General features: G+C 48.9%; 1 protein-coding gene and 1 long non-coding RNA gene across 2 annotated transcripts in view; one reads left to right on the forward strand and one right to left on the reverse strand.

Moving 5' to 3' along the window:
- Window positions 1–2019: 2019 nt before the first annotated feature.
- LOC309828201 lies at window positions 2020–21579 on the reverse strand. Its single transcript, XR_014297302.1, has 4 exons — window positions 21545–21579; window positions 15234–15428; window positions 12850–12904; window positions 2020–2335 (listed from the first exon to the last, which is right to left on the reverse strand). It is a non-coding gene; the product is annotated as an uncharacterized lncRNA (long non-coding RNA).
- LIMD1 (LIM domain containing 1) overlaps window positions 19919–22065 on the forward strand; it is a 72935-nt gene continuing 70788 nt past the window's right edge. Inside the window, exon 1 of the mRNA XM_082663431.1 lies at window positions 19919–21911. Coding sequence (XP_082519557.1) covers window positions 20525–21911 — 1387 coding nt within the window. The 5' untranslated portion in view covers window positions 19919–20524. The remainder of the gene's footprint in view (window positions 21912–22065) is intronic.

Raw genomic sequence — 22065 nt, forward strand, 5'->3', positions numbered from 1 at the left:
AGAGGTTTTTATTTCCTTAATTACAAATTGAGGGAATTCCCTGGCTGTCCAGTGGTTAGGGCTCTGCGCTTCCACTGCAGGAGGCACGGATTCGATCCCTGATCAGGGAACTAAGATCCCACATGCCATACGGTGAGGCCAAAAAAAAAAAAGTATAACAAAATTGACACAGTGATGCCAGCTGCTGGGTGAGATGGGCGTCCTGGAAGGGAAATCTGCTGAAAATAGTCTGGGGATATTTTGTAAACTAGAAACTGTTGAGCAGGCCTAAGTAACAGTCTGGGGGTTTCTCTGCCGGGGAACAAAAGGACAGCAACAGGATGGTTTCCTGCTCTTTCAGTTAAGCCTTCAGTTCTGGCCTCTCTTGCCTGGGCTGCCACAGAGTCATTGTTAAACATCAGTCATGGGGCATTATTGGAGCACATCAGCCTCTTGCAAATATTGTTTGTGTGTGTTTTAAAGTCTTGGTTGTCAAGAGTTGGGCTGACCCTAAGGACTGGAAGCCCTCAGGGGAGAGAGCTTCAAGTAAAGGCCACAGGGAGACAGTGAGAAGGCAGTGAGTTGCTGCTGGCGGAAGCGCTGTGGGTTTATTTTTAAGTCTGGAAAGGAGAGGTGAGAGAGCAAAATGTGATTCAGTAATCGGGGCCCAGCAGTCCCTGGCCTGTTGCTGGATATTTCCCCTGAGGAAGGAATGAAAAGGAACTAAGGTTTCTATTTATCATAAGGCTGGGGCCAGAGCCCACGGGAGCCAGGCAGGGTAGATGGGCGGGGGACAGCCATAGACCAAAAAGAGCCTGTTGCTATGTTGGTGGTTGTGGACACTGGCTGTGGATCACAATGACCCTCTCTGGGCCAGAGCCACAAAACCACTGGACAGTAGCATAATGCAAGACTGGAAAACAGTGACCCATGGGCCAAATCTGGCCCACCACCTGTTTTTATAAATAAAGAGTTTTATCGGAACACTGCCATGCTCGATTATTTATGAATTTTCTGTGGCTGATTTTTTTTTTTAATTTTATTTATTTATTTATTTGGCTGTGTTGGGTCTTCGTTTCTGTGCGAGGGCTTTCTCTAGTTGTGGTGAGCGGGGGCCACTCTTCATCGCAGTGCACGGGCCTCTCACTGTCGCGGCCTCTCTTGTTGCGGGGCACAGGCTCCAGATGCGCAGGCTCAGTAGTTGTGGCTCACGGGCCTAGTTGCTCCGTGGCATGTGGGATCTTCCCAGACCAGGGCTCAAACCCGTGTCCCCTGCACTGGCAGGCAGACTCTCAACGACTGCGCCACCAGGGAAGCCCTCTGTGGCTGTTTTTGCAGAGTTCAGTAGTTGCAACAGAGACTCTATGGCCCACAAAGCCTAAAATATTTATTATCTGGTCCTGCACAGAAAAAGTTTGTTGAACCTCAGAATGATGGGAGGGACACTGGGCTTGGGGAGTCTGAAAACCTGTCTTAAGTTCTGGTGCACCTGTTTCCCATCTGGTGCCCTCAGGCAAAGCTTTAGACTCTCCAAGCCTCAGTTTTTATACCTGTGAAATTGGGTGTTAATGCTCATTCTACCTACTTGTCATGAGTGTTGAATAGATAATATATTTATTATATCTCCTCGTATTATTTTTCATGGATATTTGAGACATTACAATGTGCAACCTTAACCAATAATAATCTTCCTTGAGTTAGTGTTGTAATCACTTCACAATGGACAAATCGAACTGTTCTGACACAACTATCCCCTCCTGTCCTTTTGTCAAATTATTGTCAAATTATTAGCTATTGTCAAAATTATTTATACATATGTTATAAATCCCACACAAATTGCTTATTATTTTTGCTTTAAAAACAAAAAAAAATAGTCTTTTATATTTACCCAAATACTTACCATTTCTTATATTATTGATTCTTCCTGCAGATCTGGCCTTTAGTCTGAGATAATTTCCTGTTGGCTTAAAGAATTTTCTTTGGTATTTATTTTTCTTTTTTAAATAAATTTATTTATTTATTTATTTATTTATTTTTGGCTGCATTGGGTCTTCATTGCTGTGTGCAGGCTTTCTCTAGTTGTGGCAAGCTGGGGCTACTCTTCATTGCGGTGCACGGGCTTCTCGTTGCGGTGGCTTCTCTTGTTGTGGAGCACGGGCTGTAGGCATGCAGGCTTCAGTAGTTGTGGCACGTGGGCTCAGTAGTTGTGGCTCGCAGGCTCTAGAGCGCAGGCTCAGTAGTTGTGGTGCACAGGCTTAGTTGCTCCACAGCATGTGGGATCTTCCAGGGGAACCCGTGTCCCCTGCATTGGCAGGCGGATTGTTAACCATTGCGCCACCAGGGAAGTCCTTCCTTTCTTTTTTAAAAAATAGATTCACATGCAGTTGTAAGAAGTAATGCATACCCTGAGAAAACCATAATTCAAAAAGAGACATGCACTACAATGTTCACTGCAGCGTTATTTACAATAGCCAGAACATGGAACCAACCTAAATGTCCATCAACAGATGAATGGATAAAGAAGATGTGGCACATATATACAATGGAATATTACTCAGCCATAAAAAGAAACAAAATTGAGTTATTTGTAGTGAGGTGGATGGACCTAGAGTCTGTCATACAGAGTGAAGTAAGTCAGAAAGAGAAAAACAAATACTGTATGCTAACACATATATATGGAATCTAAAAAAAAAAAAAGGTACTGATGAACCTAGTTGCAGGGCAGGAATAAAGAGGTAGACATAGAGAATGGACTTGATGACATGGGGTGGGAGGGCAAAGCTGGGGCGAAGTGAGAGTAGCATCGACATACACACTACCGAATGTAAAATAGTTGGCTGGTGGGAAGCAGAAGCATAGCACAGGGTGATCGGCTCGGTGCTTTGCAATGATTGAGAGGAGTGGGATAGGGAGGATGGGAGGGAGGCTCAAGAGGAAGGGGATATGGGACATGTGTATGCACATGGCTGAGTCCCTGTGTTGTGCAACAGAAACTACCACAGTACTGTGAAGCAATTATACTCCAATAAAGAACTATTTTTTAAAAAAACAGATAACTAATAAGGACCTACTGTATAGCACAGGGAACTCTACTCAATGCTCTGTAATGACCTATATGGGAAAAGAATCTAAAAGAGTGGATATATGTATCTGTATAACTGATTCACTTTGCTATACAGCAGAAACTAACATAACATTGTAAATGAACTATACTCCAATAAAAATTAAAAAGGGGAAAAAAAAAGTAATACAAACAGATCCTGTACCGTTTCCCCCAATGATAACATCTTGCAGAACTGTAGTACAATATCACAACCATGATAATGAAATTAATAGAATCTACCGATCTTATTCAGATTTCCTCAGTCTTTCTTGTACTGATCTGATGTATGTGTGTGCATGCGTTTAGTCCAGTGCAATTTGATCACAACAGTAGGTCCATGTGTCCCCCACCATAGTCAAGATACAGAACAGTTCCATCAGTATAAGGATTCCTCACGTTGCCCTTTTATAACCACCCCACCTCCCTACCACATCCCCACTCCTTCCTTAACCCCTGACAATAGCTAATCTGTTGTCCATCTCTATAATTTTGTCATTTCAAGAATGTTACATAAATGGAATCATATGCTATGTAACCTCTGGGATTGGCTTTTTTTTACTGAGCACAATTCCCTTGAAATTAATCTAAGTTTTTGCATTTATCAGTAGTTCGTTCCTTTTTATTACTGAGATGCATTCCATGGTATGCACATACTATCTGAAGGACGTCTGAGTTTTTTCCAGTTTTTGGCTGTTACCAATAAAGCAGCTATGAACATTCATGTATAGGCTTTTGTGTGAACATGAGGTTTTATTTCTCTGGGATAAATGCCGAAGAATGCAATTCCTGGGTTATGTGGTAATTGTTTATTTACTGGCATGTTTTTGAGTTCACTGATTCTTTCTTATCCTGTGTCTAGTCTACTGTTAAACTTATATATATAAGGAATTCTTCATTTCAGATACTACGTATTTTAATTCAAATTTTTCCATTTGGCTTTTTTAAAATAAGTTTTCATTTTTCTGTTGAATTAGTCCATTTTTTCCCTATATTTGTCTATCTCTTTACATAAATTCTTTAATGTATTTAAAGTTATTTTAAATACTTAGTCTGCTGATTCCAACAGCTGGGTTATCTGTGGGTCTGTTTCTATTATTTGTTTCTTTTTTCCCCATGAAAGATCACGTTTTCCTGCTTCTTCATGTGTCATAATTTTTTTTTTAGTATATGCCAGACATAGGTATAAAAGCACACTAGAGGGCTTCCCTGGTGGCACAGTGGTTGAGAGTCCGCCTGCTGATGCAGGGGACACGGGTTCGTGCCCCGGTCCGGGAAGATCCCACATGCCGCGCGGAGCGGCTGGGCCCATGAGCCATGGCCGCTGAGCCTGCGCATCCGGAGCCTGTGCTCCTCAACAGGAGAGGCCGCAACAGTGAGAGGCCCGCGTACCGCAAAAAAAAAAAAAAAAAAAAAAAAAAAAGGCACACTAGAGAATGAGGTGGATAATATTCTCCCCAGAAAGAACTTGCCCTGTCTTCTGTCAAGAAGCTAGAGAGAGGGGCTGATCTCCTCATGTGCTCAGGAGTTGAACTCTCCGGGGGCTAATAGCTTTGGTAGTTTCAGTCACTTAGTTTCAAGTCTTGAATGGGTGTCAGACTTGAAACTGACAAGTTGAATGGGTGTAGGCTCAGTAGTTGTGGCGCACGGGCTTAGTTGCTCCACGGCATATGGGATCTTCCCGGACCAGGGCTCGACCTTCTGTTCCGTGGTTTCAGGACTTAATGAAGCTCAGGTTCTTGATGTCTCATCGCAGAAAGAATCCAGTGAGAGACAAAGTGATAGGTAAGAAGTGGATTTATTTAGAGAGAAACACTCCACAGACAGAGTGTGGGCCATCTCAGAAGGCGAGAAAGGCCTGCCAGCAATCTTGACATTCCTCGCTTGCCCCTGTGTTGTCCCAACCTCTGCCTCTGTCTCCACATGGCATCTCCTCCTGGCTCTCTGTGTCTCTCCTCTTCTTATAGCGATACCAGTCATGTTGGATTTAGAGCCCACCCTACTCCAGTTTGACATCATCTTGACTAATGACATCTGCAACTCCCCTATTTCCAAATAATGTCACATTCTGAGGTTCCAGGAAGGACATGAATTCTTGGGGATGGGGTGGACACTGTTCAACCCAGTACAGGTCTTCAGCTGCTCTTTTCCATCTGATTTCTCTACCTCCTGCCTATGTTCCACTCACTGCCAGCCCCACACCTCCCCTTGGTAAATGATAAAATGACCCTGTTACTTCACCATCCCTCCCTGCTCCCTCCTCCTCTCCCATCCCTCTTCTCTAATCTCCCAGCACCCAGAATCCCTGGTTAAAGTCACATTCCCTGACAAACAAGAGGATGGACTGCTGACTGCGTCCCATTGCGCTTTATGTTTCTCAGTGTGAAGTCACATGTCCCCTCATACTTGAACATGGGAATCACCAGCTCACTGAGGTGCCCATCATGGGGACACTCAGTGACTTGGGCGGATGTGAATTAAGACAGGCTGGAGCTCAGTGTCAGCGCTCTGCAGCAGGCACCACAAAGGCATGGGGATGCCACCTGCACCTCTCATGAGGGAATCTGTCTCTTCAGAAGGGGACAGAGGGGACTTCCCTGGTGGCGCAGTGGTCAAGAGTCCGCCTGCCAATGCAGGGGACATGGGTTCGAGCCCTGGCCTGGGAAGATCCCACACGCCGCAGAGCAACTAAGTCCATGTGCCACAACTACAGAGCCTGCGTGCCACAGCTACTGAAGCCCACACATCTAAAGCCCATGCTCCGCAACAAGAGAAGCCACCGACCGCAATGAGAAGCCTGCGCGCTGTGATGAAGAGGAGGCCCCGCTCGCTAGAACTAGAGAAAGCTGTCACGTAGCAACGAAGACCCACCGCAGCCAAAAATAAATAAATAAAATAAGTAAAATTTTAAAAAATAAAATAAAATATATAAGGAACTCAAATAAAAAAAAAAAAAGGAGAAGGGGACAGAGGAATGACCCCAATTAGAGACAGACTATGGCATAAGACTGACCTTGCCCTCCAGGCAATGAACACTGGGGCTGTTTGCTACACTCCCATCAATTTCTGGAAGCTCCAGGTGTGCTAACTTGAATCCTCTGAGATGCAAATACCAAGATGAGATTCCAAGCCTGTGTAGGGGATGGGGAGGGAGATGCGGGAGGCTGGAGAAGGAGATGCTGGTTGACCCCTGGGAAGGAGAGAAGGAAGGGAGAAGAAAGGTCTTCCCCAGGCCAAAGTTGCCTGTTGGAGGAGCCCTGCATCTCCCAGGCACAGGCCTGTCTTAGCATCTGTCCCCGCCAAGCTCAGCCAGGGGCTGGGAGCAGCCTATGGGACATGTAGCCTCAGCACACCTGGGTTCAGAGCCTGGCATCAGGCAATCGTGCTCCCCACAGCTGGAGATTGGAGGGCCTACCAGGGGGTCCCAAGGGCCAGCAGTTCTCTCCCAGCCCTGCCATAAACTCAGGCCCTACCAGGGGAAGAAGCCTGGGGTCTGGGGGATCCCAGGTAGGTCAGCTCTCAAGTGGGTGGGGGCTGCAGGAGGGGGCCCCAGGTGCCCTGAAGGTCACCCATGACAGCCAGCCCACAGCAGGAATTTCCATGAGGCATTTTCACGTCAATGAGGGCAGGATGCCTTCGAAGGAAATGAAACCGTGAAATCATTTTCAACACAGAAGGCCCATTTATTTTGACAAGAAAAAAAAATAGTCACTCCAAGCAGCCCTCAGATGTGGTGGGTGCCCTGTGGACACCCGCTGCGTCTTAGTCTTATGGTCACAGTGCTCGGAGGGCATGGAGCACATCTCTTCCATCTTTTGGGGTTGTTTTTTTACAGGTTTAGAGGATTGTGAGCATTTTTACTTCTCAGTATTTTGCATTTTGAGTTCCCCAGTAGACTGGTTGTGCTAAATTGACCAAGCGTAAGGCATAGCTTTGGCCTTAGGGGTACATTTTTAGCTCCTCAACCGTTGAGGCTCAAAGAAGAGGAGGAGGGTGGGTGTGAAGACGTCAGCAGATGTGAAATCAGGCAGACAGAAATAAACAGGGCGATCCTCCTTCCTGTCTGTAGGGCTCACGTTCCCCATGTGGCAGGGCACTTCTCCCATGTAGCAGATGGGGAGTGGCTTCACACCCAGGTCCTCAGTTCACAGTTCCTCTAGCAGCTCCGAGGGCGTTCCTCAGGCTGCCCGCAGGCTGCCCTCACAGCTCACACCCCAACCATGTTGGTTGATGAAAATGTCACAGGCACTTTTCTCTGTTTCATGTTGCTCTACAGACATAGCACAAAGGTCCCCAAGTCCTCTGGCGTGGAGTCACCCACTTCCATATCACCCAAGTGAAGTAGATCCAGCCCCTGCTCCCATGACACCAGGGAAGCCATGGCCCTCCCCACGGAAACTGCCCCCCACAGTGACCTCCATGGTGCAAACCCACAACAGGGATTGACCCTCCTCTTAATGTCACACACTCTTTCTTCTCCTGGTACCTCCCTGGCTGCTCTGCCTCAGGCTCATTTTCTGGCTCTTCCCTCTCTTTGAGCTCTTCAGGACTTGGTCCTGGGCCCTCTGTTCTTCTCTAGCTACACCCCCTGCCCAGGTGAGCTCACTCAGCCTCACGGCTTCGAACACCAATGACTCCAAATCTAATGTCCAGCCAGACCTCTTTTCTGGCCGCTCAGCTGTCTTCTTTGCTTCTCCTCTTGATTTCTCCCTCCAACCCTGTTTCCCTCCAAGTCTGCTCCCTTTCAGTAAATGACCCGTCACCCGTCGCCCAACCATCCAGTTACGCAAATGGGAAACTTAGGAATTATCCTTGATTCTCCCCATTTTCTTGCCTCCCACATATCCATCCACAATCTCCAGGTATCTCGAGTCCGTCCACTGTTTTCTGGCTCCAGGGCAATCTCCCTGATCTCAGTGCCATCCCCTCAACAGCCCTACAACAGCCTCGCCTTCTCACCCGTCTCCCGGCGCCTACCCTTGGCACCAACCCCACTCCCAAGTCTATTCTTTTTTTTTTTTTTTTTTTTTTTTTTTGCGGTACGCGGGCCTCTCACTGTTGTGGCCTCTCCCGTTGCGGAGCACAGGCTCTGGACGCGCAGGTTCAGCGGCCATGGCTCACGGGCCCAGCCGCTCCGCGGCACGTGGGATCCTCCCGGACCGGGGCACGAACCCACGTCCCCTGCATCGGCAGGTGGACTCTCAACCACTGTGCCACCAGGGAAGCCCCCAAGTCTATTCTTAACATGGCAGCTGTGCTGATCTTTTCAGAGCTTAGCTCAGATCACATACTTGCCTTAACAATCCCCAGGGCCAAACCCAGCGGTGGGCCATTGAGAGCCCCCTCCCTGTCCCAGCCCTGCTGGCCTCAATGCCCCCTCTCCCACAGTGCTCCCTTCGTTCCAGCCACACTGGCCTTGCTGCCCCAGAACTGGGAGTTGCTTTTCCTCTGCGAGAATGCTCCCCAAGTATCTGGATTTTCCAGATCTCCCCTTAAATATTCTCCCTAACAGGCTCCCTGAAAATGCCTGTGCCTTTATTGTACAGAGAACTTTCATCTCCCCCTTTACTTAAGCTCTTCCTTTTGGACTCTGAGCCGCATGTGTGTTTTGGGGGTAGGCGGGTGGCAGGCTAATAACCAAAAGGCTAACTGATGATTTTCATCTGCTCCAGGGCCTCACTGTTAGTACCACAAAGAATTGGCTGAACAAATAAATGACACCTGTTCTCTTGCAGCGCCACAGATCTCCTACCACACTTGTAGGTGGAGCCCAGGGTCAAGGGCATGTGCTTTTCTCCCCAAAGACTATCTCCATGAGCTGAAGAGGGACCATGAAAAATCCTATTCTCCTTCTTCTAGGGCAAACTGTAGGGGTCATGGCATTTCCCCTCCTTGCTTGTGGTGACTACTTAGTGTACAGAGCTCTTGTTAATACGGGGCAACTCCACCCCCTGCCCCAGCTCCTCCCTTGGCAGCAATGACTGAGAGGGGGAATCACCTGACTTAACCCGGCCAGTCAGAGTTCCTTCCCAGGAATTTGGGTTTGAGACAGAAAAAGCAGAGTCAATCTCCCAGTGATTGCCTGGACTCCAACAGGCAGGACCTGAGCGTTGGGGGTGGTCACTATGCAGCCAGAGAAGCCAATGGCGTGGCCGTGGTGAGCAGAGAGGAGAGGGCTGAGGCAGCACCCTGACTGAGCACCATCTTTCACACACCCAGCATCACCCACATTCCGGGCCTTATGCACCATGACATATCCTGCTGTCAGCTTCCTTTATTCTTAAGGTAGGTTGAGATGCGCCCTTGTCACTTGCAAGCAAAAGAATCATAAATAATTCAGTGGGGAAGTATTTGAAGATTCAGCCTATGGATGGTTAAATAATGGGGCTCTTTATGAAAAAGTCCCCTGTAGTCTGGCTTCTCTAGAACCAGACAGATCCCAGTGTGACCCTGGACTTATTACTTAACCTCTCTGAGACTCAGTGAGCTCATCAGTAAAATGAGGATAATAATGTGCACCAGTGGAGAAGATAAAAGGGATAAAAAAAGTTATGGCAACCAGGATTTTCTTATCATCTGTCCAAGGCTCTCTATTCCCAGGCATTGGTGTATTTGGCAATAGTATCAAAAGCCTTAAAGATGAGGCACGTACCTTCTGACTCAGCATTGCTTGTATAGGAACTTATCCCAAGGGAATAGTCATATTATGCTAAGATTTATGAACATCAATGTTTACCATAGCCGAGAATTGGAAACCACTCAATGGTAGGGAACCGGTTTCACAAGTCATGGTATATCACTGCCATAAATAATGTTTTAGATTGTGGGTCTTAACTTTTTGGACCCCTTAGAGGATGTGAGGAAAACTACCAGCTCTGTCCTTGGGAAAATGCTCATAAATACACTGTCACGAAATTTAGCACATCATTTCAGAAAACTGGTGGATTCACAGAAGCTCCATTTAATGAATTATGATTTGAAAGAATCATTTAATGATATGTGTTAGTGTACTCAGTGGCATAAACTGAGTAGAAAAAATTCAGACTACCAAGCAGTCTGTACAAAAGGATCACAATTTTGTAAAACAAAAATAATTTACGTACACACACATATTCACATTCATACACATACATATGGTCAGCTCTCCCTTTAAGAGAGAACCTGCCAAGAGGAGGTAGTTAGCTGAGAGCCTCCAGCTGCAACATTGGAGCCAAGGCTACGCTGTCTCCTGGCAGCCACAACCAATGACTAAGTGTGGAGTACTCCGGCTTGGTCATTCCTGCCTAGCATGAGACTCTTCTAGGCAATCTTTGTGCTGGAGCTTTACATTGCGTTGGCCAAAACTCTCCCAGAGCTCACTGCAGTCTGAGGCTCTTCCTGCCCAATCCTCCTTCCTTCTCCCTTTGCCCTCACAGGTGTTAGACCTGCATCACAGTCTGTGTGCTCTCCCACCCACTCCTGGTCCCTCACCCCTTTTAATTTCACAGGTGATATTTGAATTAATCATTTGCACTTTAACACTGTCTTGGCTTTTGCTGCCCAGGGGGCTGGCTTTTATATTCTTCTATGTACTTGCCATGCTTTCCCAAATTTTGTCAATTAAATTATTTTTGGCATCAGAAAACATGTTTTCTTTTACATGAGACACAAATACATATAAAGATGATATCTTTATATTCACATACTCTCTGCAGATTTGAAGCCCCTGATCACGAAATTCATTTGCTTAACAAAACTTGCGTTTCGGGGCCTCCCTGATGGCACAGTGGTTAAGAGTCCACCTGCCAATGCAGGGGACACGGGTTCAAGCCCTGGTCTGGGAAGATCCCACATGCCACGGAGCAACTAAGCCCGTGCACCACTACTACTGAGCCTGCGCTCTAGGGTCCATGAGCCACAACTACTGAAGCCCGCGCGCCTAGAGCCCGTGTTCCGCGACAAGAGAAGCCACCGCAATGAGAAGCCCACGCACCGCAATGACGAGTAACCCCTGCTCACCACAACTAGAGAAAGCCTGCACACGGCAACGAAGACTGAACGCAGCCATAAATAAAATAAATAAATTTTTTAAAAAATTGCATTTCATTAACCTACATCAGTTGATCTCCTGTCTCACAAAGAAGACAGGATGCTTAGCAGCAGCAACAGAACTTTTGGAGCGTTCAGAGCAGAGGGCCAGCCCTGGGTGGGCTGGGTGTACACTCTCTGTCCCCACTGGAGCCCCGTGCTATGCCCCAAATCCTTCGTCATTCTGTTCCAGCATTCTGGATCCTCTCTGCGGGAACAGGGCTGGATAACAGAGACACGCACTCTTTTTTAGCTCCTTTTTTCCCAGATCCCGAGCAGATGGGGCCTCTTAAGGGTCAAGAAAGGTCCTGGCTGCTTTGATTCGTTGAGACTCCCAGTATATTTGAAAACAAATAGCATCAAAATAGAGTTCAAAGTTTGTGGCATATTTTAAATATTTACATTTAACTAAATAGTATGTTTAGCATGCTCAAACTCACACAGAACTTCCACACTCAGCATGATTACATGATTTTTTTTTTTAACTGGAGTATAGTTGAGTTACAATGTTGTATTTGTTTTAGGTGTACAGCAGCCTGACTCAGACATTATACATGCATCTATTCTTTTTCAGATTCTTTTCCCATATAGGTTATTACAGAGTGTTGAGTAGAGTTCCCTGTGCTATACAGTAGGTCCTTGTCTCCTAATTTATCCTTCCCCCCCAGGATTTTTTTTGTTTGTTTTAATGAGTTCCTTGTACCCAATATGGGCAATGTGGCTGGTAAAGGGATAGAGGCATGAAGATGTGTGATAAATGTCTTCTTGGTTCAATCTTGGTGCTTCTCTGTTTGCCTTCACTTCAAGACAGAAATGAAAGTGTGAGCCTGGGGCGCTGTGTGAAGGGCTGACAGCCCCCTTTGGCGGCCCTTTGGTAGACAGACCACCTTCTGCTTCTGTTCTGCCTGATTTTTTTCAGGTGGACCAGAGACTCAATGGTTTAATTTTTAGCTATCCTTTTTTCTATCTTTAAACTTTATTGGCCTTTCCTCCCCACAAATACAAACTGTAACCTATTTACCCTAAAACGTGAAAAGACATGGAGGCTTTACTAAATGAAGGAGCCAATCTGGAAAGGCTACATACTATGTGATTCCAGCTATATGACATTCTGGAAAATGCAAAACTATGGAGGCAGAAAAAGATCAGTGGTTTTCAGGGGTTAGGGAAGAGGGAGAGATGCGTTGGCAGAGGAGTTTTAGAGCAGTGAAACTACTCTGTATGATACTATAATGGTGGACGCGCATCATTTTGCATTTGTCCAAGCCCATAGAATGTACAACACCAAGACTGAGCCTTCGTGTAAACTGTGGACTTTGGATGATAATGATGTGTTAACATAAGTTCATTGACTGTAACACATACACCACTCTGGTGCAGGATGTTGATGGTGGAGGAGGCTGTGTGTGTAGGGTCAGGAGGCATATAGGAAATCTCTGTATTTTCCACTCAATATTTCTATGAAATTAAAAATTGTACTTCTGAGTACACAGAAGTGTACTTTCCACTCAACTTAAAACTGCTCTAAAAATTAAGTTTATTTAATATTTTAAAAAGGACGTGTGGTTATTGACCCAGTGGAGGTCAATTCCTAGGTGGGAAACTCGTGGATTCACAGACTTAGGTGCAGACTGACATCATTCAGAAATCACTCGAGGTAGAGAGCAGACATCCAGGGATCAAATCCCAACTCATCTACTTACCAGCTATGCGTCCTTGGGCAATTGACTTAACCTCTGTGAGCCTCTGTTTCTCCATCTGTAAAATGGAAGTATAATGGAATTTATTTCAGACAGCTGTTGTGAGGATTAAATGAGATAATTTATGGCAGACTCCTAGCTCGTGCTCCATAAATAGCAGCTATTACTAGCATTGTTATTATTCAAGATAATATTCATTCAACAGTAACTAATGAGCAGTATGCAAGGTACCAAGGTGAACAAGGCAGAGCTGGTTCCTACTGTCACAGAGCTTACAGGCTAATCCAGTCCTCACTCTAGACACACAGGGTGTTGGGAACAGAAGACACAGTTCCCATTCAGGCTTTGCAGGCAAGCACCCACTGATATACACACCCTGGAAGCAGCTTCAGTAGCCAAGTGATTTCTTAGGTGATTTTGTTATGAGAGGTGATGTGGCACAGAGCCGGGCTGCCTGGGTTCCGATCCCAGATGCCTCCTAGCTGTGGAATTTCAGGCAAGTTCCTTACCTCCTCTGTGCCTCAGTTTCCTCACCTGTATAAAGGAGGGGATAATGGAACCTATCTCATGAGCTGTTGGGAGGATTCAACCCTGTAACATATGTAGAATACAGAGAATGGTGCTGGGCAAAGCGTAGGTGCTATGACGCTTTTAATAATCGTTGTTCTTGTTATGACTCATCAACGGTTCTAACCCTGACCCCAGTGAGATGGTAACCAGCAGAAAACAAGGCAGAGGTCCTTGCTGTCGATGAAGAAATCCAGGCAGCATGGTGGAGTTCTCAAGAATATACCTGCCTCGTGGGTGTTTATCCCACGGCTAGGCTTGAACAGGTGTGGTATGGTTTATAAGTCAGTCATGGCCACAGAATACGTAATAGCAAAAGCCTGGAAGCAGCCTAGATTTCTGTGAATAGGAGACTGGTTAAGAAATCCATGACTCACCCAAAGACAGAAATATTAGCCCTCTGAAAGAATGAGGCAGCTGCATGTGAAATGATATGAAAAGATTTCCAAGAGTATTGTTAAATGCAAAAAGCAAGGGGCAGTGCACTTTTACTTTCTGTGTTAAGAAAAAGAAATGCGCGTGCCTGTGTACTTTGGTAATATGCCGCTGGTTGTCTCTGGAGGGGCACTGGGGCTCAGGGGCAGGAGGGACTCCTTTTTCCACTGGGTGCTCATTTGCACCTTTTGAATTTTAAGCCATATACATGTATTACTTTAAAAAAAAAAAAAAGTAAGCAGAAAATTGGTGCTGATTCAAAACTCATTCCAGTTCATTGTTCTGTTAAACATATTCCGCTGATCTCCGAGCAGATGGCCCGGGAGGGGTTGGGCCAGGGCCAGGGGGCAGCCTCCCTCCCCGTGGGTGTGTGGGGAGCCACGTGGGGCCCTGTGGCTGGCACATGCCTGCAGCTGGTCTTCCCATGTGGCGGGAGGCCCAGGGTGTGGGACTGAGACTGGGGAAGGGTGGGCTTCAGTAGCCTGGCAGGGGCTGCACACACAGAGCAAGGTCATGGTCCTAAATCTGGGTCTGGCCTGGGCAGCTTTCCAGGGGAGACAATCATGAGACAAAGCCTCGTTAGAAGCACCAGGAAAGGGCCTTCATCGCAGCTGCTTCTCTCCATTCATGGGACAATTCCACAGTGAAACTTGGGAAAAGCCTAAGGCTCAGGAAACAGATTTGGAAGGACCAGGGCTTCCTGGCCTGCTTGAGACATTGGTGGGATGGAAAGAGCCCAAAGGAACCTGGGTTCTTATTTCTTCATCCATTTGCCTGGCTGAAATACAAAGATTCTTTTCAGAGCTCTCCCTGAAGTAGCCCTCCAGCTTTAGGACACACACAGCATTGTGTGCAGGGACATTCCCTGTAGCCAAGCAAAAGTGACAGAGAGGCCCATTCAGTTAACTGCAAAATAAGCAGGGCTCTGTCCAAAGACAGGAGCCCTTTGCTTCCTGGGCCCCGTGGTAATTCATAGGCTGTCTAAGCACCGTTTACTGCCTACAGCCTATTGGATGAGTGTTTTTCAAATGCCGTTTAGTCAATAATTCTTTATACACACTTATATAAAAAACATATGTATGCATGCAAACAGATATTCTTAAGTCCAATATCCTTTATACTTTCAAACACACCTACAATTCTATGTAGTCATACCCTTGACTAGCAAGGTATATGATATGCGATGCAGATCAAATATTTGGTACAAGGTAATCAAACAAGATCTGCAGAAGGTTTGCAGTGACATACAGTTACAAGAGTAATAATACAGCCTCCTTTTTTTGCTTCTCTGAATGTGGGTCACCATTAAGTCCAATTAAGTCTTTCCACCTATAGATGGTAACATTTGTACTCCCTTTTTTGATGTGTCTCATGCATTCACTTACCAAGCATTTGGGGAACAGTGCCAGGCACTGTTCTAGGTTCCTGGGATATAGCGATGAACATAATATGCAAAGACCTGTGGCCTTGTGAAGTTGGCATCCTGATGAGGAGATAGCCGTTCACTGCGGTGGCAGGTAGGGATGGAGATGGATAGGGGGGCATCCAGACTCCCAGGGGAGTAAGTGTTGAGTGGAGACCTGAGGACCGTAAGTGAAGGAGTCACGGGGACATCTGGGGAGCAGGTTCTAGGCAGACAGACCGCAACTCTCTTGCCCACTCTAGATACGTTGCACTCACTTGGCAAAAGCCAGCCCTGGTTAGACCCAACTCTCCACCTACTCCACACCCACATCCGTGCAGCTGAACCTCCTCTGGAGAGACACATGCCCCATGCTGGCTGGCCTCGTAGCAATTCAGGCCCAGGATCTGGGGTGGGGAGCACAGAGGAAGCTTCATGCTTCCATTACAAATGCTTCTCCAGCCCATTCACTGTCTCATTCCCCTAGACGGCCAGTTCCCAGCAACAACTCCCTGGCCTCACTCTCAGCTAACTCTCTTTACCTCCTATCCCGCTGAGGAAATTAATCAGAAGAGCTACCTACCACTCCAAGATGCGAACACCTTACATACTTACCCATCAGATTATTGCCCAAATCCTTGCTCTTTATTACCATGGAAGAATGTGCAGGGGAGCCCAGCCCCCCTTTGCTTCTCAGGCATGCCACTCCCCAAATCCTCCTCTCTCTCTCCTATATTAGCAATTCTCCTTTCCCTGGCCACTACCTCATTCACATCTGCATAGAAACAGGCAGTACCATTTCCCGTATTAAAAAAAAAATTTTTTTTTTTAAACTCTCTCTTAGTGGCACTTTTCCCTCCATTCCACTTTACCCAACAAAACTCTTGGGAAGAGTTGTTCAGATGGCTGCCTGTCTCTAACCTCTCTCCTTCCTTGTACTGTTCTCCAAGTCTTTGCTCAGGGGTCACTTTCTCAGGGAGACCTTCCCTGACCATTGTATTGAAAATGGCACCCCCTCCATATGTCCTCTTCCCAGCTTCATTTTTCTCCCTAGCTCTCATCACTTGCTAATACCCTCTATAAGGGATGTATCCATTTTGTTGATTATCTACTTCACCCCCCCTACTGGGATGTATGTCCAAATAGGACAGTGATGTCTGCTAATTTGTTCAGCTGTCTGCCACATCCCCAGCACCTGGAAAAGGGCCCAGGGCATCAGAGGTGCCCAGCAATGTTTGTTTGGTGAATGAATGAATGCATGGTAAGGGCGGGGCGAGGAGCGGCAGGGAAATCACTGCAGCTGGAGCAGACTAAGCAGGGGGAATAGGGGAAATTAGGCGGGAGGGGTGGCAAGAGACCCGATCACATAGGGTCCAAGGGGAGGGTCTTACTCTAAGTGTGGTTTGGGACGCTGCTGGAGGGTTTGGAGCTGCGAAGGGACATGATCTGATTGATGTCACTGAGACTCTGGGCCGGTCAAGGTGAAAATTCCACATTTCCACAGTATGCTCGTGGGCAGGCAATTTTTACATCCTCGTGCTCATGAAAATAGACTTCAAGGAAAACAGACTTAAAGGAAAGTTCTGTGTTGCTGATGGCTTTTGTTATATAGAAACGGCTTTACAGGTAAAATAGAATGTAGGACATTTCTCACTCAGCAAAATGCAACACAACAAAACAAAACATTACTGGTAAGCACTTACACAGAACCATCCATGCTCACCTACTTACTGATAAAAATATTTAGCTCTTCAGTATGTTGCTGTGTAAACAGCTGGTGTGCAAGTATTAACACATTTTTTGAGATGTTAACCAACAGACATTTCTGAGCATATGGTACAGGCAAAACAGGCCTGTATTAAATAACCACAGCTGGGATTCTAAATGCTGGGCCCAGAATTTGAAAATGTCTCTGCCCCTTAAGCATTAAACAGCAGCAGTAAAACACCCAGCGGTCTCCTGGCGACGTCCAGCATTTCTAAGTACCCTTTCAGGCGGTATACTATGTGGTCCAATGCTCATGAGATGCCATCTTTATGAGCTGTTTAGTAAAGGTATAAGGTATTTGCTAAGAGGGGACAAGATAGTCTGGCCAGGAAATATGTGGATTGTGGGTTTAGGTCTGTGTGTTTAGTTGGTGGAGTTGGTGCAGCTGCTTCTAGAATTGCAGTGGGAGTGGGGAGTAAAGTCCACAACTCTGAGCGTTCCAGGCAAGCCAAAATGGGGGTATGGGGGCTTAGAAGGGGACCAAGGATGGTGGGCCCTGGCAGCTGCCAAGCTAGGATGAAAAGAGAAGACTGATTCTAAAGAGGTGCTGGCTGGTGTTTATGGCTCTTGTACCAGGGTCCCAGTTATTATAACTGAGCACACAGGAAGCTGGCTCTGGGCTTGCTAGACTTTGCAGGGGGGTGGCTGCATGTTCCCAGTGCTTCGTTAGCTCCTTCCCCAATACTGAGGGTCAGGCAAAGCGGGCCACAGCCTTCCACTTTGATAGATGTCCTCACCCCTCTGGGCATCAAGGGTCATTGCCACAGTGCTTCTAGGAAGCTCAGGACTTGGGACTCTAGACCAGTGGTTCTCAAGTGTGGTCCCAGCAGCAACAGCATCACCTGGGAACTTGTTAGAGATGCAGATTCTTAGGCTTCACCCCAGAGCTGCTGAATCAGAAACTCTGGGGGTAGGTCCCAGCAACCCGCGTTGAATAAGCTCCTTAAGGAATTCTGATGCGCGTTGCAGTTTGGGAACCACTGATATAGACCAGTTCCAGGCGATGCTGCTGCTGCTGGTTCTGGGACCATACTTTGAAAACCAGTGTTCTAGAAATTTCACAAGCAAATCACTCAGGTAGGTTATGAGTAAATCCAGTTATTAAATAACAAGTATTACTGAATACCTAAGGGCTGTTTAACAGTGATTGCCTCTGTACAAGGGGATTGTGGGCAACTCTTAAAAGTTGATGTATCTCTGTATTGTTCAAAGTTGTTATTATAAACATGTATTACTTTTGCAGATAAAAAAAGATATTTTAAAAATATAAATACCTCATTCTAGTATAGTTCTTTAGAGTAGTGCTTCTCAAACTTTACTGTGCAAACCATTTAGGAATCTGGTTCCATAGGATGGGGGCGGGGAAGGCAGGGCTGTGAGATTTTGTGTTTTCAGCAAGCTCCCTGGTGATTCCAGTCTACTGGCCCACGAACCACACTTTGGATTTACAGAGTACAAAGCGCTGTCATGTGTATTACATTTTTTGTTCCTTGTTACAACCCTGGCAAACAGATTCACTAATTCACTTATTCAACCATTAGGTTCTACAACATACATATACTGGACATACAGATATGGTCTAATGGGGTGGAAAACCAACCAACCACCAAAAAACCCACATGTAAACAGGTAAACAAATATAAATAGTGATCAGAACTGATCAGGAAATAAAGAGGGTGCCGAAAAAGAAGGGCTCTAGGAGGAGGTGATTTTGGCAGTGGCAGTAAGGATGAGCCACGGAGAAGTTCCAGGGCCAGCTCTCGGTAGACACCAGGAAGCTCCTGCAGCTAGCAGGCAGGGAAGGAAGACCCCCAAATCCGGACGGGGGAGGGGGTGGAAGCAGGGCCCGCCAGGACAGGAAGGCCGTGGTATTGGGCCGATTTCAATCCAAATGCGGGGTAAGCATTGAGGGTTTAAGCAGGGAAGTGACTGCTCTGGTATTTGCCTTGGGATCACGCTGGCTGCTGTTCAGGAAATGAAACCTCTCCAGGGTCTCCTCGGAGGTGGTGCAGGGAGTGCTGGGCCATGCGAGGGCGCCCAGGAGTCAGGCCCGGCGCCCTCAGAGTCGCGTGGATCTATTCGGGGGGGTCAGGAGTCCCCTCGTGAATAACGAGCCACCAGGGCACGTGTTTTTATTGCCGCACAGAGGACTTCAAATAAGCGCGCTCCGGGCAACAACATGACTTTTAACCCTTTCAGAGGACTTGGACTCGCATCCGCGCTTTGCTGGTCACGATGGCATCTTGGACACTTCCCCCTCGGTGCCTCAGTCTCTCTACCTGTCTAGGAGGACTTGGGCCAGCCCACGGGTGACACCCTGGGTCGCCAATCCTGCATCCCCGTGTAGGGGGGAGGGTACGGCTGGGGCAGAGGCGGCACAAGGGGCTGGCTTCCCACCCGGGAAACTGAGGCACGGTGGGGAGAGGAGCGCGCGCCCTCCAGACTCCCGCAAACTCCAAGCGGCCCGTCTCGTCTCCACGCAAGCTGTCCAGGCCGCCTGCCAGCCGTCTCCACGGAGTGGCCCCCGCCCAGCCCTGCCCGAAGACCGGAGCTGGGCCAGGCTTCTCAGGGGGCGGCAGTGGCGGCGGGGGACTCGGCGCCATCACCGGGCTTGAGCGCTAGAAGAGACGCGCGGGACACACCTCCAGCTTCCCCAGACCGGTCGGGCGCGGGCCTGCCCAGGGGCGCCAGCCTCTGCGCGCGCCGACCCCGCCCCTCGCCGGCGCCCCCGCCCCTCGGCCTCCTCCTCCGCCTCCGCCTCTTCGCAGGCCCGCGACGTGCCCGGCCGGCGACCGAGCTGCAGGGACGGCGTCCGGCGCGCTCACTTCCGCGTCCCGCCGCCCTCCGGTCCGCGCGCGCCCAGCCACCGCCGCCATCGGACAATAGGCCGCCCGCCCGGCTGCCGTGAACTTCCTGCCGGGGCCCGGCCGGCCCCTGTGCCCCGGACCCTGATCCCTCTCCGCGCCGGCCAGGATCGCAGCTCCGCGCCACCAGGGGAAGCAGCGGAGGACCGAGCGCCCGGGACGTTCCAGCGCCTCCCGCCGCCGCGCCTTTGCTCCGGCCCGGCGGGTAGGAGGCCTCTGCGCTCTTCGCTCTGGGCGACTTAATCCCGTCCAGCGGCTGCTGCCTTGTTGTGGGTTTCCGAGTTTGGCTGCTTAAGGAGGATGTGATTTTCCCCTCCCCCCCTTATTTCTTTTTCCTTTTATGATTTGAAACAGAGAAAAGAACTCACAGCCAGCTCGTACAGCGAAGTGCCACCAGCTACCCCCACGTGGACACCTCCGAGAGGAAAGGGAATTGGAAGCAAACTTGGTCCAAGTGACTTTGAGGCCTTACCCTCGGCTGGACTCTAAGGCCTGGGGTCATGACTCTCATGCTGGGCAGGTGGAAGGCTTTACCTGTCCTGGGCTGGACGTGAGTCTCTGCCCTTCGCCAGCACCTCCACCGGCCCACCTCCACACACTCAATACCCAGCATCTAGGTTAGGCCCGGACACTTGTCAGCAACATGGATAAGTATGACGACCTGGGCCTGGAGGCCAGTAAATTCATTGAGGACCTGAACATGTATGAGGCCTCCAAGGATGGACTCTTCCGAGTGGACAAGGGTGCAAGCAACAACCCGGAGTTCGAGGAAACACGCAGGGTGTTTGCCACCAAGATGGCCAAAATCCACCTGCACCAGCCGCACCAGCTCCTGCAGGAGGAGACCTTGCCCAGGGGTAGCCGAGGTCCCGTGAACGGTGGGGGCCGCCTGGGCCCACAGGCCCACCGGGAAGCTGATGGGGGCAGCAAGGTGACGGGGGATGGCGCTGCGAAGCCTCCTCTCGCTGCCTCGACAGTGGCCCCTGGGACAGCCACAACCATTGCAGCTGGGCAGCCCTTGTCCCCACCCCAGGAACAGAGGGCCAAGCTGTGTGTCCGTGGCGCAAGGCAAGGCAGCCAGGACTGTGGATCCAAGGAGAGCGTGGCGAGTTCTGAGATGTCTGCTTTCCATCGGCTGGGCCCCTGTGAGGATCCTTCCTGCCTCACCCACGGAGACTATTATGACAACCTCTTTTTGGCAAGCCCCAACTGGGGCGATGAACCAGCAGTGTCCCCCAGCATCAGGCTGGGTGTAGGAAGTGGGTGGTCTGGCACGCCAGGGAGTGGCCCGCCACTGTCCACACCCTCCAGGGTCCATCACCTATACCAACAGCAGCTTTCCCCGAGCTCCAGCAGGTCATTGCAGAGCAGCCAGGATGGTGGTGTTGGTGGCCACAGCAGTGAGAAGCCAGCTGCTCTTTGGACCACCGCCTCCTCCCAGCGAGTGAGCCCTGGCCTCCCTTCCCCAGGCCCAGAGAACGGGACCCTACCGAGACCTGCTCAGCCCAGGACCCCTTCTTTCTCAGCGCCCCTGGCCCTGAACCGCTCCAGTCAGGGACCTCTTCCAAGAACAAACTCGGGGGTAGGGAGTGAGGTTTCAGGCATGATGCCCAAACCCACTGTGGACCCTCAACCCTGGTTCCAGGATGGCCCCAAATCTTACCTTTCTAGCTCTGCCCCTTCATCCTCGCCAGCCAGCATGGACAATATGCAGCTGGGTGCAGTCCCTGGGCCGGGTCCCAAGCCTGGCTGTACAGACCCTGGCGTTGGTCCCAAGCTCAGCCTTGTCCATCCAGTGATGTCTACCTTGCCTGAGTTATCTTGTAAAGAAAGTCCCTCTGGCTGGTCCTCTGATGGCAGCCTGGGGCCTGTGCTCCCAGAGAGCCCCGGTTCCCCCAGGGTGAGGCTGCCTTGCCAGACCCTCCTCCCGGGCCCTGAGCTTGGACCCACAGCTGCCGAATTGAAGTTAGAAGCCCTCACCCAACGTCTGGAGCGTGAGATGGATGCTCACCCGAAGGCCGATTACTTTGGTGAGTGAGAGACTGGTGTGATTGCCCATAGTGGGTGATGGGGCCCCTGCATTGGGGCATTTGGGGGAAGTGCCCCCACCAGGGATGCTGTAGCTCTCCTTGAGTGGCCTGCCTTTGTGTGTGTGTGTGTGTTCCTCTTTCAGCTGCTTCTTCT

Source organism: Grampus griseus (assembly GCF_964374135.1).
Source record: "Grampus griseus genome assembly, chromosome: 10".
Classification (NCBI taxonomy): domain Eukaryota; kingdom Metazoa; phylum Chordata; class Mammalia; order Artiodactyla; family Delphinidae; genus Grampus; species Grampus griseus.